Source organism: Coenobita brevimanus, chromosome 101 (assembly GCF_032717465.1).
Source record: "Coenobita brevimanus isolate Jiangsu-jjx chromosome 101, ASM3271746v2, whole genome shotgun sequence".
Classification (NCBI taxonomy): Eukaryota; Metazoa; Arthropoda; class Malacostraca; order Decapoda; family Coenobitidae; genus Coenobita; species Coenobita brevimanus.
The window spans coordinates 60,715,694-60,730,704 of NC_137054.1; the positions used below are offsets into that span (position 1 = coordinate 60,715,694).

General features: G+C 41.1%; 1 protein-coding gene across 1 annotated transcript in view; it reads right to left on the bottom strand.

Moving 5' to 3' along the window:
* The window catches only part of LOC145414955 (putative aarF domain-containing protein kinase 5), a 609,901-nt gene that overhangs the window by 72,821 nt on the left and 522,069 nt on the right, over window positions 1-15,011 (bottom strand). Inside the window, exon 10 of the mRNA XM_080284365.1 lies at window positions 8,579-8,746. Coding sequence (XP_080140491.1) covers window positions 8,579-8,746 — 168 coding nt within the window. The remainder of the gene's footprint in view (window positions 1-8,578; window positions 8,747-15,011) is intronic.

Consider the following 15,011-nt stretch of genomic DNA (forward strand, 5'->3'; position numbering starts at 1 on the left):
GCAGGCACAGTTTCACTCATCCATGCCTTCGTACATATCTCCAACAAACACTTCATTCCATTTTCTCCACTACATTTAAGCATTTCTGCATACACCTCATCAACCCCAGCTGCTTTCCCATTTTTAGCCGCTTCACAGCACTCTTCACCTGTCCAAGTGTCACGTCTCCTGGCATTGCATTCCTTCTCTGCACCCCCCCAAAACCAATCATGTTTACAGCTGCTCTGCTCTCTCTATTCCCATTCATCAGGCTTTCAAAATATTCTTTCCATCTGGTCCTTACTTCATCTTCATGGGTTAATAATCTACCACCTGCATCTTTCACACCATCCCATTTCTTACTGCTTTCACTTCTACATTTCTGCACCTCTTTCCAGAATAACTTTCTATTTTCAGAGTAGTTTGCATTCATTTTTCTTCCTAGATCCTCATTTGCATACTTCTTTTTCCTCTTCACTAGTCTCCTTACGTGCTTCTTGCTCTCAACATATTCAGTTCTTATTTCAACTGAACCCCTATCCTGTAACCACTTTAGCCACTTCTTCCTCTTTTCCTCCACTGCTCTCTTTACCTCCTCATCCCACTATGCCGTACCTTTCTTCTTTGTTGTTACTCTTGCCACACCACATACCACTTTAGCATTCCTAACTAAGCAATCCCTAAATGCATTCCACAGTCTGTCCAGATCCAATTCATTCCAATTCAGTAATTCTAACTCGTCCTCTACTTTGGTCCTGTATTCATCTGCCATTTCTTTATTCCTCAGCTTCTCAACTTTCAGTCTTTCTCCCTGACTGCTTCTCTCTCTCCTGATCCACCTTACTCCTTTCAGCTTGATCTTGCATACCACAATCATATGATCTGACAGACCTCCACATCGTCCTCTCACAGCCCTCGTATCAGCAACCATTCCCATCATCGCCCTCTCTACGAGCACATAATCAATCAGGCTTCTTTCAACACAATCCCCATTCCCTCTATACCATGTATATTTATGTGCATCTCTGTTTGAAATACGAGTTACAAACGCACAACCTCCTCTCCTGACACATATCCTTTAGTATCTTCCCATTATCATTTTCTCCTGGTACTCCATAGCAACCCATTATGTCATCCTCAGGACCATATATATATATATATATATATATATATATATATATATATATATATATATATATGTATATAGTATATATATATATCTATCTATATATCTATCTATATATATGTATACAGTATATCTATCTATCTATCTATCTATATATATATATACACAAACATACCCATGTCCCTTACTACTATCTGGACATGTACAGTAGTGGTCAATATTCATGCAAACTTAAAGTGAGTGACTGATCCAAGAACTGGATAATGTTAAGCTACTACAAGAGAAAAGCAATGTGACAGAGTCGTGAGTCACTCATGTTGCCTGGTTTGATGGTAGAGATGTCTCAATGGCAGCAGGTGCCTGATGGGGGAACTATTGTGAATATCATCCCCTGGGAAGTGGTGGATGGTCCTTGGAACAGCACACCTTAGGATATGTGAGAAATCAGAGGCAAGGATATGCCATACAGTGGGATGCCTTTTGGATGTTATGTGGGCCACTTATAGTATGGCCAAATGCCTCAAGGTGGGACACTTAAAGCACCAGGATGGACAGCAAGAGAAGCAGGTCACATGACAAACTCTTACAGGTGGGACAGTACCCAGAATCTCTGATGGATGCAGAGAGCACAGAGGTCAAGGACGAAGCATTACAGTGTGTCCTGCCCAAAGTGCGACGGAACAAGGCTACACAACTGGCCAGCCAAGACTAACCAGCAGTCAGGCTCTGCTAAGACAGGGATGTCCTCTCCAAGACAGGAGAAAAAGATGTCCCCAACCTGGGGCTGTCAATGCTCCTGGGCTTACCAAGAGGAATGTCCTGTGGCAAAATGATGAAACAATAGGAACAAAGAGTATGCTGCAAAGAAGAATGCTATAGCAGACATATGGCATAGGAAGGAAGGAAGAAATAATGAGGAACTAACAAGTCATAATATGGCTAAATGGCACTAAGGTGGAAGGGAGAAGGGAAAATAATTATATTAAATGTGCAATGAGAAGAGCAGTAGAAAAAGTGATAATACTGGAAACAGAAACAATGGGAAAGTCGCCTATGAAATCTGAAAAGAGTGGGGATCGATGTAGTGGGGACAGGAAGGGGAAAGCTGAGAGCCGGTGCTGGAGTGTAGATGAGCAATCACGAAAAAGTTGACAGCTAGTCATGGGGCATTTATAGTGTGAACAAAAGGGCTGAGGGTCATAACCATGAGTGAGGCGGGTATGACCCAAGCCAAACTGAGCAAAGACAGTCTCTGGTCAACAACTAGGATGGGCTGATGTATAACAAGGAAGAACAGAGGATTTAATACTATGAAGTTTGCTGTGGTAGGTGGTGATGACCATCATCCTCTCACTAGAGGTAGTGATGCCTACTTCTTCCTTAACCTTTATCATTCTTTTTTTGTGCCTGCCCTCCTCTCTTCCTATTTCTCCCATCTTTCCTGTCATTTCTTATTGCCCTTCTTTCCATTTCAGGTGGTTTTACACTCAGTGACAAGCCAAATTGTTTCCTGTACCATTTACAATGCTGGGTGGTAACCATATAACCAACCCATGCATGCTCCCTATGGGTCAACAAGTGGGTTGGTGGAGGGTCTGTGCCCCTTCCCGTAAAACAACTAAATCAAAGTCAGAAGGCCACCCCTTATGGGATTATGGCATCTGGCTGTAGATAAATAGATTAAAGTTTGCTGTATGCCACAGGAAGAAAACAGAGGTATGCTCCTTCACCAGGCTTGATGCTCATAGTCATAAGGTCACAGGGAGGGCAGATCACCACACTGGACTAGCCATGTTAAGAGTAACATGCTGCACTGGAGAAGACAACCTGATGAACTACAACACATGTGTGCAGGTAAGGACTGCACTGATGAACACACTGAAGCATTAACTACAACAAAACAGAAGGGGTGCAAAGAAGATTGAAAGAAGCCTCTGAGAACTGGAGAGAACAAGGAAAAGAAAGGGGAAAAAAAAAGAAGAAAACAGAATAGCCCAAAGGCTTCCACAGGGAAAGCAACTACACAAAAGCCATCCCAAAACTTACAAGAAAATATGACTGATATAACTCACTGTAGAACTGGAGCATCTCTAAGTCTTTAAAAAGTTGTGGTCTAATCCAGGAAGGCAAAAGCCTTAGGGAAAAAAAAAAAAAAATGCCAAATGGCTTTAGTATAGTGCTCGGCTTACAATGACAAACAGGTACCAAAGTCAGTACATCTGAGTGCCCTGGCTGGCCATGCTACTTTAGCCAATACCAGAAAAGGCCCATGACATGTACAGTAGGTGCCCTAGTTCATGATTTTTCATCAAAGTTTGCCTTATCTACTTTGCAAAGTGGAGTACACAAGATGAAAGACTAGCTCAGAAAGGTAACTGTAACTTACAGGGCACAGCATCAATACATATTTAAAAAAAAAAAGAAAAAAAAAAATCAGAATTGCCAAAATTACCAACTAACAGGCTATACTGAATCTCTGAAACTCAACTGAATCCAGTCTTACTGTACACTGCTGAGAAGACTGAAATGACATCTGTTGATATATGAGCAGCCAAGAGATGGGGCATGCAACAGTATTCAAATGAAGCAGGATAGACCAAGGCACGTCATCCTTAGCTGTACTGGCCAACAGAATCTCAATACTCTTGTTGCTCCTTATGGGTTACTATACTATTATAACATTTTCTTCCTATATGACAAGTGGTGGTCAAGTGGACAGAGAAACAATCTGCTGTCCAAAAGGATGTCAGTTCAAACACAGGGTGGGACAGGGAACAGTATGATTACTGCATATAATTAAAACATATACAGATGGTCCCTGTTTTATGACAGACTTACAAATTTTTGAAGAACAGTTGACTTACAAATTTTCGACTTTATTATGGTAGAAACCATACTTTGAAATATGAATTTAGAGGGCTAGCGATATATTCTCTCATGCTACTGGGCAGCAGCAGCAAGCCGAGTCCCAGTCTGCCCAGGCGGTCAATACTGTAAACAATTGATGCTCCAATGTTCTACAGTGTTCTGTATTGCCAGCACTTTCTGGATGTCCCCCTGTATCTACATTGTGCTTTGTGCAACCTTCATTTCTACAAAATGCCTATCTGTCTCTCCTGCTACTGGTGAAAAGAAGAGGAAGGCAATTACTCTTGAGATGAAACTCAAGATAACTGCCCAGGATTAAGGCGGCATGCCTGTTGGGTCCTGATCATTTTGGCTGTAAGTCATTTAGACTATAACGTCCGCACTGGCAAATGGCTGAATCGCCTAACGGCCTAAATAACATAACATAACCTATTTGGACATTGTGGCCTAAATGACTTACAGAGGAAATGACCAGGACCGACCTGTAATGGCCATCACACGTGAACGTGGACTTTCACAATCGACTATGCGAGTACAGTATTTAAAAAATTACATAAGATTTTCAACACTTTATTATAAAATGGCTTTGTGTTAATGATTTTGTCCAACTGTAGGCTAATGTAAGCGTTCTAAGTATGTTTGAGGTAGGCTTGGCTAGGCTATGATGTTCAGTTGGTTAGGTGTATTAAATGCATTTTCGACACGATAAACTCCACTTACAGTCAGTTTCTTGGAACGTAACCCGATTGTAAGTAGGGGGCCACCTATATACTGTATTACTGTATATAAGAGAGTATGGATCAGCTGGTTCAAGAACTGTGTGGGAATGATTGAAAGTACGAATACAAACACGGGCAATCATGTGTGTGTGTATGCATCAATGCAAGATCATGCAAGCACAATGAAAGAAAAGTTCTGGGCAAATGTAAAAGTATGCATGGAAAAATATGAGAGGACTGAGAGTGTTTTTGACTGGAAATGTGAATGGAAAAGTAGGGAATGTTAAGGTGCATGGAGTAGCTGGTGAGTGGGGTGTGCCTAGATGTGGATGAGAATGGCAGTTCTCTAGTGGACATTTGTGCAGGGAGGGGGTAGTGATTGCCAATACCCTCTTTAGGCATGAAATGATCCACAAGTATACATGGCAAATGATGAGAAGAGTGGGTAGCAAATTGAATGAATGGAAGGCAATGACTGATTATGTGTGTATGAATGATAGAATGACACAGTGTGTAATGGATGCAAGAGCAAATAGAGGCTGAGGGAGTGGACTTTCTCACCACCACTTGGTGATAATGCGAGTCAAGGTATAAATGCATTGAATGAACAGAGGGAAGAACAGGAGGAAGTAGTCCATACAAGGAGGAAAAAAAAAAAAGGGGGGGGGGAGACAAGAAGCGGTATCAAGGCACAGCAAACCCATCCCTGGCAGTCATTTTAGTGATGACATACAAAACCAACAGAATATCTAGTCAAAGGTGTCACATATCAAATTTGGAGTAAATTAGGTGAAAACTGACGATTTTATGCCCATTTGAAATTTTAGGCCCAGCCCATCTTATACTGACCCCCTAACAGCTAACTGGGGGGAGGTGACCCCCCTGATGTAATGAAGCATATAACAGGATGTAGATTTGAAAGATGCAACTTTTGGATTTGGTTTCATGTTGATGTGGCGAATTTGAAAGGAGTTATGGTGAAAAAACAATTCTTGTTTACATTTTTCTTTTACATTTTTTGGGCCTACGGGCTGGGCATTGGCCAAATTTGGCCCAAAATTTTACCAGGCGATCAGAAAGTCATAGCCCATCGTCCCTGTAATTTCAGTCAAAACTGCACCAGTAGTTTTTGCTTAAAGCTGTTAATAGACAGACACACAGACAGACAAAACAAGTGAAAACAATACCTGTCCCAGAGCCCCTCCAGGGTGAGGACAGGTAAATATAAGAGAGCAGTGGAGCAGCAACTGGGTAAATATGACTTGGAGCAGATGGGGGAGGTGTAAGGCATGTGCAAGATATTCACAGAAATCTGTGCAGCATATGAGTTGATGTGTGGGGTGAAGACAGGACAAAAGGGGGTGCAAGGAACGACACGGTGGAAAGAAGAGCTGTGACACGAAACAAAAAAGCATACAGTGCGTGGATGGGAACCAGAAGCATGGAGGTAGTTGAGAGACAGAAGAGAGAGTTGTATGTAGTGAGGAAGTGAGAGGTGAAAAGATTAGTAAGAGAAAGTACGAAGAGAATGGATGAAGAATTCAGAAGGAATTTGAGTGTAAAGTGAAGGGAATGTTAGAAAATGTTCTGGAAGGAGGAAAAGACAGCCAGACAGGGTGATATATAAGTTAGTAAAGAAGTGAAAGATAAAAATGGTAGATTGATAGTGGAGAAGGGAGAAAAAGTGAGCAGACAGAGAAAACAATTTAAGGAACTGTTAAACATAAAGAATGAAAGTAATGCGAGTACAGTATAAATGGCTGAGGAATGGCTGGGAGAAGGAGGGAGGTGAGAAAGGAGGAAGAATTCATTAGGATGGAGGTAGTGGAAGCAATGAAGAAAGTCAAAATGGGGAAAGCCCCAGGAACTGATGGAGTGTGTGGTGAAATGATGAAGCACAGTGGATAGATAGTAGTAGAATGGAAGTGGATGATGTGCAGATTGGCCTGGGAGGAGGGGAGAACCCTGGAAGATAAGAAGTCAGGTAAAATTATTCCTCTGTACAAAGGAAAAGGGAAAAAAGAAGTATGTTATAATCATAGGGGCATTTGTCTTCTTAGTGTAATAGGAAACGTATGTAGTAGGATACTTACTGACAGAGTTAGGGAAATTACAGAGGAATCAGTTAGAGAAGTACAGGGAGGTTTTAGGAAGGGAAGTGGTTCCATAGATTTGATATTCATCCATAGGTCTTTAGTGGAAAAATTTTTAGAGATGGGAAAGAAGTTGTAAGTGGACTTGGAGAAAACACATGATAGGGTTGATAGACAGGGAAAGTGGAAACTATTACGAATATACGGAGTAAATGGGAAGCTCTTGAATGCCATGAAGCGTACATATGGGAGATCCAAGGTTGCAGCATGTGTGGATGGTGAACTGAGTGAATTTTCCTTTCTGAATGTTGGATTGAAACAGAGATGTGTCACGTCACCATGGCCGTTCAATCTGTGTATGGACATGGTTATAGAAAAGATACAAGGTAGGGCAGTGGATGTCGGAATGGCCCTAATGAGAGAGAGCAGCATTTGGAAACTTCCTCTATTGTTGTCTGCAGATGATACTGTACTGTTAAGCGAAGATGAAAGGGAACTGCAAGGCTTGGTGAATGAATCTGGGAGAGTGAAAGAAATGGAATCTTAAGGTGACTGTAGAGAAGAGTAAAGTTATGGTCTTTGAGAGAAATGAAGTCACTGAATGAACAATAATGTTGGATGATGAGGAAATGGAAAATGTGAGTGCATTTAAATACTTGGGTAGTATGATGAGTATGGATGGAAGTCTGGAGGAGGAAGTAAATGAATGGGTAAAACAAGTATGAATGGTTGCTGGTTCTTTGAAAGCAGTGATAAGAAATAAGGAATGGGCATGAATGTACAAAATCGATGCATGATAGTATTGTGATACCAATTCTAATGTATAGAAGTGAAAACTGGACCTCATTGGAAGGGCACACATCAAGAGCGAGAGCAATGGAAATGAGTTATGAGTGGTGCATGTGGAGTTACATGGAGAGACTGACATATGAGGAAGTGAAGGAGCATTGTGGTGTGGATGTGGATGTGATAGAAAGTGTTAGGAGAAATACACTGAGGAGGTCTGGCCATGTGGAGAGGATGAAGAGCAAGAAACTAACAAGGAGAGTGTATGAGAGCGAGGTGGAGGGGACAAGAGGGAGGGGGAAGCCGAGGATAAGATGGAGGGATGGGGTGAAGAGGTATATAAGAGAGGGGGTTGTGAGCTGGGGGGAGGGCAGTGAAATGCTGGGGGACAGGACAACAAGGAGGCAAATTGTTTGGGGCCACCCCTTATGGGATTAAGGCATCTGGCAATAGACAGAAATAGATGACAATGGCTTGGCACTTTCTTTTTTTTTCCATTATCTTCATAGTCATCTGATTTATGCAATCTGATAGGTGACATGAAGTGACTATATGTGAATGGTTATGCTTATGTGGTAGAATCGGATTTCTAGGGGACTGAAAGGTAAGTTAACGGATGTGTGACCCATTTAATTAGGCATGCTGTAGGTCAACTTTCTCTCTGCTGCTTTTTTCTTGCTATCTAGACCCTACTTCAGCACATATGTACATGGGAGAAAAGGAGGCTGGATGATTGATGATGATGATGACGACAGACAACAACAACTATGATTAAAACAAAATTGATTGAGGTGCTGTTAGACCCCCTGCCATGCCATAAAAACATCCCTGCAAATACCAGTACACCATACGAGACTGAGACAGCCCTAGTCTGTATTCAATAAAAAGACTGGGTATGAGCAGTGACTATATGAAAAGTGTATGGCATGCAGACTGCTGGGCCTCAGGGAATGAATTGTTATGCCTATACCTGGGGCTGGACACATAAATAAATAAATGACCCTTACACGAGAGAGTAGTCAAAGTATAGTTGGTGACATTTTCCTCGAATACGTTGGGCAAAGGATGCATCAGGAGCTACAAATGCCCCACGTGTGGCTGAGCGTGCCATGAGCCGGTAGCGGTCCACCAAATCACCATGCTCTCGCATGATGGCACGGATGGTGTTCACATTCCTGAAAAATAAATAAAGCTTAGTCAATTAAAATAAATTTATCATTAAACAGTACAGTAGTCATGTAATTATTAGAAATCATATGCTAACATTTCCCATGCTTTCAACCATATCATAGTACAGGTCTTCCTTGTTATCAACGGGCATTCTTCCTACAACAATGTCGATACGCACATCCCGTCGATACCAGTTTTCTGATGGACAGCTTTATTTAATCATTATATAATTCTTATGCAACCACTCATATGTTATGCTGATGTGATCTTTAATTACTAAAAATAAGTGTCCTTTACACATACCATTCCATTACAGGCCTGTATCATCTGCATTCAATACTTATTCAGCTACAGGCACAAAGAATAGTTACTGATTAAAAATAAGAGTGAAACACGAAGATGGAAATAAGTAGAAGTGAAAGCAGGTGACCAGCTTCGTAATTATGTAACATAAAGAAGACAGGCTGGCACCGCCAGCATGCATATTTACATATCCACCCTCTAACTTACAAACGTAATCCAATTTGTGCTCTTACCCACAGAATGGAAGAGTTATGCTCAAATTATTTTCATTTTGATAATGAACTTATATATCTTAAAGATTTTTATTTACAATTAGTTCTCCTAAAAGGTCAACAAATGTACAATGGAAAGGCTCTTAATAAATTGTTTTCACTGCTTCAAAAGTCCATGTCACTACTGTTCTGAAAAACACCATATGCTGTACTTTCCCCTTGCATACAATGGACTCTTTAGCTTTAAACTAAATAATAAACTACAGAAACTTCTTGCTGAACACTTTTCACAAGTGTCACTTAGGGTTGTACTGTATTTCCATCCATCCATCCATCCATCATCCAATCCTTTGTTGCCCCATGAGAAGCATAGGAGCCTGGGGCTAGGCAGTTGGTCCTGACATTTATGATGAGAGTGACCAGCCTCACTCATCCCTGAGTGGTATTACGTGAGCAATAAACCCCAATCACCCCTTGGATATAAACCTTCATCGGCTCAATCCAATTGAAGCACAATAATTACCCACCAAACCACCAGGTGCCAAAATTTGGTTATGTGGTTACCATCCAGCATAGTAAATAGTTTCCTGGTGTACAGGAAACCATTTGGCTTGTCACTCAGTGTAGAGTTACTCATAGGCAGAAGGAAGAGGAAAGAATGAAGGAATGAAAGACAGAAGAGGGAGTGTAAAGTCACCCATGAGCAGAAGGACGAGGAAGGAATGAAGGAAAGAAAGATAGAAGATGGAAGGAAAGAAGGATGGAGGAGAGGACAGGGCAGACACCCGAGAGCAGCACTACATTGAGTGAATGGATGGTGAGCGCCCCCACCTACCACACAGGGTTGTATTTGCAAGTATATAAACATTCTATTACATTCCACAGAAAGAACTACAGGCACTGAGAATATTTTATTACTGTATTTGTTGAAAGTGATAGTGAGATGCATTGATGGCAACAAGTAGAGCTGAAAGCCAGTGACTAACCACATATATAACAGTGGAGACAGGCTGGCACTACCAGCTTGCATTTTTATGTAAAATTTTATTGTTTTCCACAGGAGTTACAGACGTTAACAATATTTTGTTATCGAATTTATTAACAGTGGGAGTGAAATGTGTATGTTAGATGGAAATCAGTACAGCCAAAAGTAGCCGACTAGCTACCCTATATATGTGACAAAGGGGACAGACCAGCACAACTGGTGTACATATTTACATAAACATTTTACTATGTTCTACAGAAGTAGCTTCAGATACAAGGAATATTTTGTTATGTATTAAAGTGAGAGTGAAATGTGTAGATGGATAATGGTACAGCCAAAAGCAGGTGACTGACATGCTGGTATGAAGATGCTGCAAGTACCTGCCTTGCAAATAATTATGAAATAACTCCCTGCTATAAAAATAAATATAAAAACAAATAAAGTTTAAACCATAGAAAAAAAATCCCATCATTAATGAGGGAGTATCCAATTGTATGTCTCTTAGAAGCAGCAAAAACTGAAGCACCACAATGCACAAAACTTGACAGAGAATCTACACACAACTTTTATATACAGTATATCTATATATCTACAGCCAAATGCCATAACACTGTAAGATGTGGCCATTTGTCTTTGAGTTTGTTATTTTATGGGGAGGGGCACTAACCCTCTGCCAACCTAGTTGCTGATGTAGGGAACAAACATGGGTTGTTTGTATGGTTACCACCCAGCAATGTAAATGGTTTCCTGGCTTACAGGAACCTATTAGGCTTGTCACTTGATGTACAGCCACCAAAAGAAGAGTAACAAAAAGTGACAGGAAAGATGGGAGAAACAGGAAGAGAGGAGGGAAGACATAGAAAAAGAATGATAAAGGTGAAGGAAGAAATAGGCAGCACTACATCAAGTGAGTGGATGATGGTCACCACCTCCTATCACATTATTTTGAATCATCGTCATCAAAAAAAAATAAATAAAAAAAAATAAAAAATAAAAAGCATCATGCATACAATTTTCAACAATTCTGGTGGTATATTGCCAGAAGACCTTACAGGTTATTACTGAGGGAGACCATTATGACCCTCACTCTCATCAGCAACTATTAAACTGAATCAACTGTAAACTGAAGCCAAGCTGATCTCATTCTTTTTTTTACTCAGAATTAGCTTAAGTGTCACATCCTTAGGACAGTGAGGCAATTCCTGAAAACCTCTGTTTATGTCCCTGGTGTAGTGGGGCAATTGTGGAGAGAGAGAGAGAGAGAGAGAGAGAGAGAGAGAGAGAGAGGGGAAAGGGGGACAGAAATGGAGGAGATGGCAGGAGGTAAACTGAGGAGGGGTGAGTTGAACAGGAGTGAGATTTGATTTCTAAAAAACAAAATTCACTTTGTGAACATGCCGTGGTTATCGGTCATATCATAAGATAAAAAGGAAAAGATTAAAATCCTTTACAGCAGGTGAAAGCAATACTGAATGATATGATAGGAAATAACTAATCATCATACCCCTGGCAAAAGAGTCTGGGACCAAATGGCATGTTAATGCTTTTCTGACACCAAAATCGCATTTTCAGTAACATCTTACAACACACCTTCCTCCAGCACCATGTACACTGCTCCCCTTCCCCCACAGACATCATATTTTTTTCACCCATACTTTCACTTACCACCACCTGGTGGACAAAGTTCATATCACCTTCTTATCATTATCACCAAAGGAATGCACTCTAAACCACAGCAATCACACATCCTTTACACAAAGAATAAGAAAGCAACTGTACAAAATTCACCAAAGAAACAGAACAACACTTCAGCACGGTAAACTATCAGACTTGTAACTGATTATATCGTAGTTGTAGCCGAGCTGTAGGTAACCGTGAGTTAATATGTAAGAGATAACCTCAGTTCACTTGTAGTCGGTGACAGGAGAAGATAAAGATCAGTCTGGGGTTGACTGTAGTTTTATTTTCTTTAAGGGGATATCTCAAAATTTACATTAAGTCAACTTCGTGAGCATGACCCTTTTTTAACCCCACCGTGCTTCTCTCTCGAGTCTAGACTCCCTTCTCCCTCTCTCTCCTAATTCCTTCTTGCTTCTTTCTCCTCCAGCCTCCTAACTCCTTCTGACTTCTTCTCCTCTTTCCTTCCATATATGAGAACTTCCGTCATGTGGGCTACACTGTTGTCTAGAAGCCTGTATATGTGTGTATTGTAGCTTTCTGGTCATACCTTGCTGTCTGGCATTCTTGAGAGAGAATTTTGCTAATACAGTTCCTTCGGCCTCTAGCATATGACTTTCACTTAACCTCTAGCTTACATCCATGCTACCAGCTACTGTTTATGATATTTCAGAGTCATGACAAAACAACAAATCCATCACCAACAGCAACAAGAACATTATGAAACACAGCAAGATCACATTTTACAAAGACATTCTCCATATTCCACAATGCAACAGAAAACACTACAACCTAAACTTTACACTGAGATAGTCTGCCTCATAAAACAGCATGGCTCACTCAAACACCACTCTCCTGTCCCCCACACACAAGCCAACATCACAAGGTTTCAGCAATTAAACAACAAATTCATCAAAGGGAAAACAAAAATCTGGAAAGTTTTCACAACAACAATAATTCATTCCACATGGCCTTCTCAGCTCAACAAAATACTTAACCATATTACTAAATCACAGTGCTGGGCAGGTGCACAAACACTTGCGCAAAGCGCAATTGCGCACCCTTGCACTCCGGTGATATTGTTTGCGCATTGCGCACTGCACGTGACCATGCGCAATTTTGCACTTGCGCACATGAAAAGGCAGGTGCGCAAGTGCAAACTTAGTTGCGCTTGAACAACTAAATTTGCGCTTGCACACCTGCCCTGTGGATTGCGCACTGCGCAATCCAAGGGACACGTGGTCTTCCAGGGGACACGTGGTGGGAGCTTCCCGCATGGCTGGACAAGGGATGGGGGAGGCTGGGGCGGGTCGCGAGGGTGGGTTAGTGCTTGGTGGGGGGAGGCGGGAGGGAAGGGGGTAGTAGCATTAATATGCTTCAACAGATAATGTATTTTTAATATTTTTAAATTATTATTATTAGTAAATGATAATAAATATACATTATTTATTAAGATTAGCATATGCAATTCCTAACAAAAACCATTAAAACATATTATTTAAATCAAATATCCACAGCCTAATAATTTATTAGGCTGTGGATATTTGATTTAAATACTGTTTTCATGATTTTTTTATTTTTTGTAATGAATTACATATGCTATTGTATATCTATATCGAATTATTAAATAAACTGTCTTCACAAGACAAGAGACAGAGGGAGATACAGAGCATTATTCTGAGAGAGAGAGAGAGAGAGAGAGAGAGAGAGAGAGAGAGAGAATAAATACGTTTCATGATTTTTTATTTTTTGTACGAATTACATATGCTATTGTATATCTATATTGAATTATTAAATAAATTGTCTTGGCAAGACAAGAGAGAGAGAGAGAGATAAAGAGCATTATTCTGAGAGAGAGAGAGAGAGAGAATAAATACGCGGGAATGGCAATGAAGCGTCCCTTTGAGTGAGGAGATAAGGCATAAACTTCATCCCTCTTTCCTCTCTTATTCTCCATTCCTTCCCTCCTCTCTCTCTTATTCTCCATTCCCTCTCTCCTCTGTCGGAGAGAGAGAGAGAGGGAGAGTTGATAATACAGTAATCGCGTGATCTTTGCCAATGCCTTGGTAAATAAAGGCTGTTTTTCCCGGACAATGACCTACTGTACCTCAGTCACCGCGGGTGGTGGGCAGGTTGCTACTTTAGTAAGTTATTTGATTATACCAATATATATTTTACAGTAATGCCCACAAATATATGCAAATGATTTGTACTGGTGCTTTGCGACATGCACAAGCTAAATATTAGATTGCGCACTTGCGCAAATTACAAATAATAGAAAATAATAATAAAAAAAAATAAAAGTAAGTAGGTCTATCTATCTATCTATTGCCAGACGCCTCAATCCCGTTTGGGGTGGCCACAAACAAATCGCCTCCAAGTCGCCCTGTCCCCCGCCATTTCACTGCCCTGCTCCCAACTCACACCCCCCTCTCTCATATACCTCTCCACCCCATCCCTCCATCTCATCCTCGGCCTCCCCCTCCCTCTTCCCCCCTCCACCTCACTCACATACACTCTCTTCGTCAGTCTTTCACCCTCCATCCTCTCCACATGGCCAAACCACCTCAGTGTGTTCCTCATAACGCTTCCTATCACATCCACATCCACACCACAACGCTCCTTTATATCCTCATTCGTCAGCCTGTCTCTCCACGTGACTCCACAGGCTCCTCTTAAATAACTCATCTCCACTGCTCTCACTCTTGACTTGTGTCCTTCCAACAATGTCCAAGCTTCACTTCCGTACGTTAGAGTTGGTATCACAATACTGTCATGTAGTAACTTTTTCACTTCCATGCTCACTTCCCTGTTTCTTATCACTGCTTTCAAAGAACCAGCAACCTTTCTTCCCTGCTGCATCCTTTCAAGCACTTCACCCTCCAAACCTCCATCCTTACTCATCACACTACCCAAGTACTTAAACGTACTCACATTTTCCAATTCCTCACCATCCAACCTCGCTGTACATTCACTAACTTCACCTCTCTCAAAGACCATCACTTTACTCTTCCCTACATTCACCTTTAGATTCCGTTTCTTACACACTCTCTCAAACTCATCCACCAAGCCCTGCAGCTCCCCTTCGTCTTC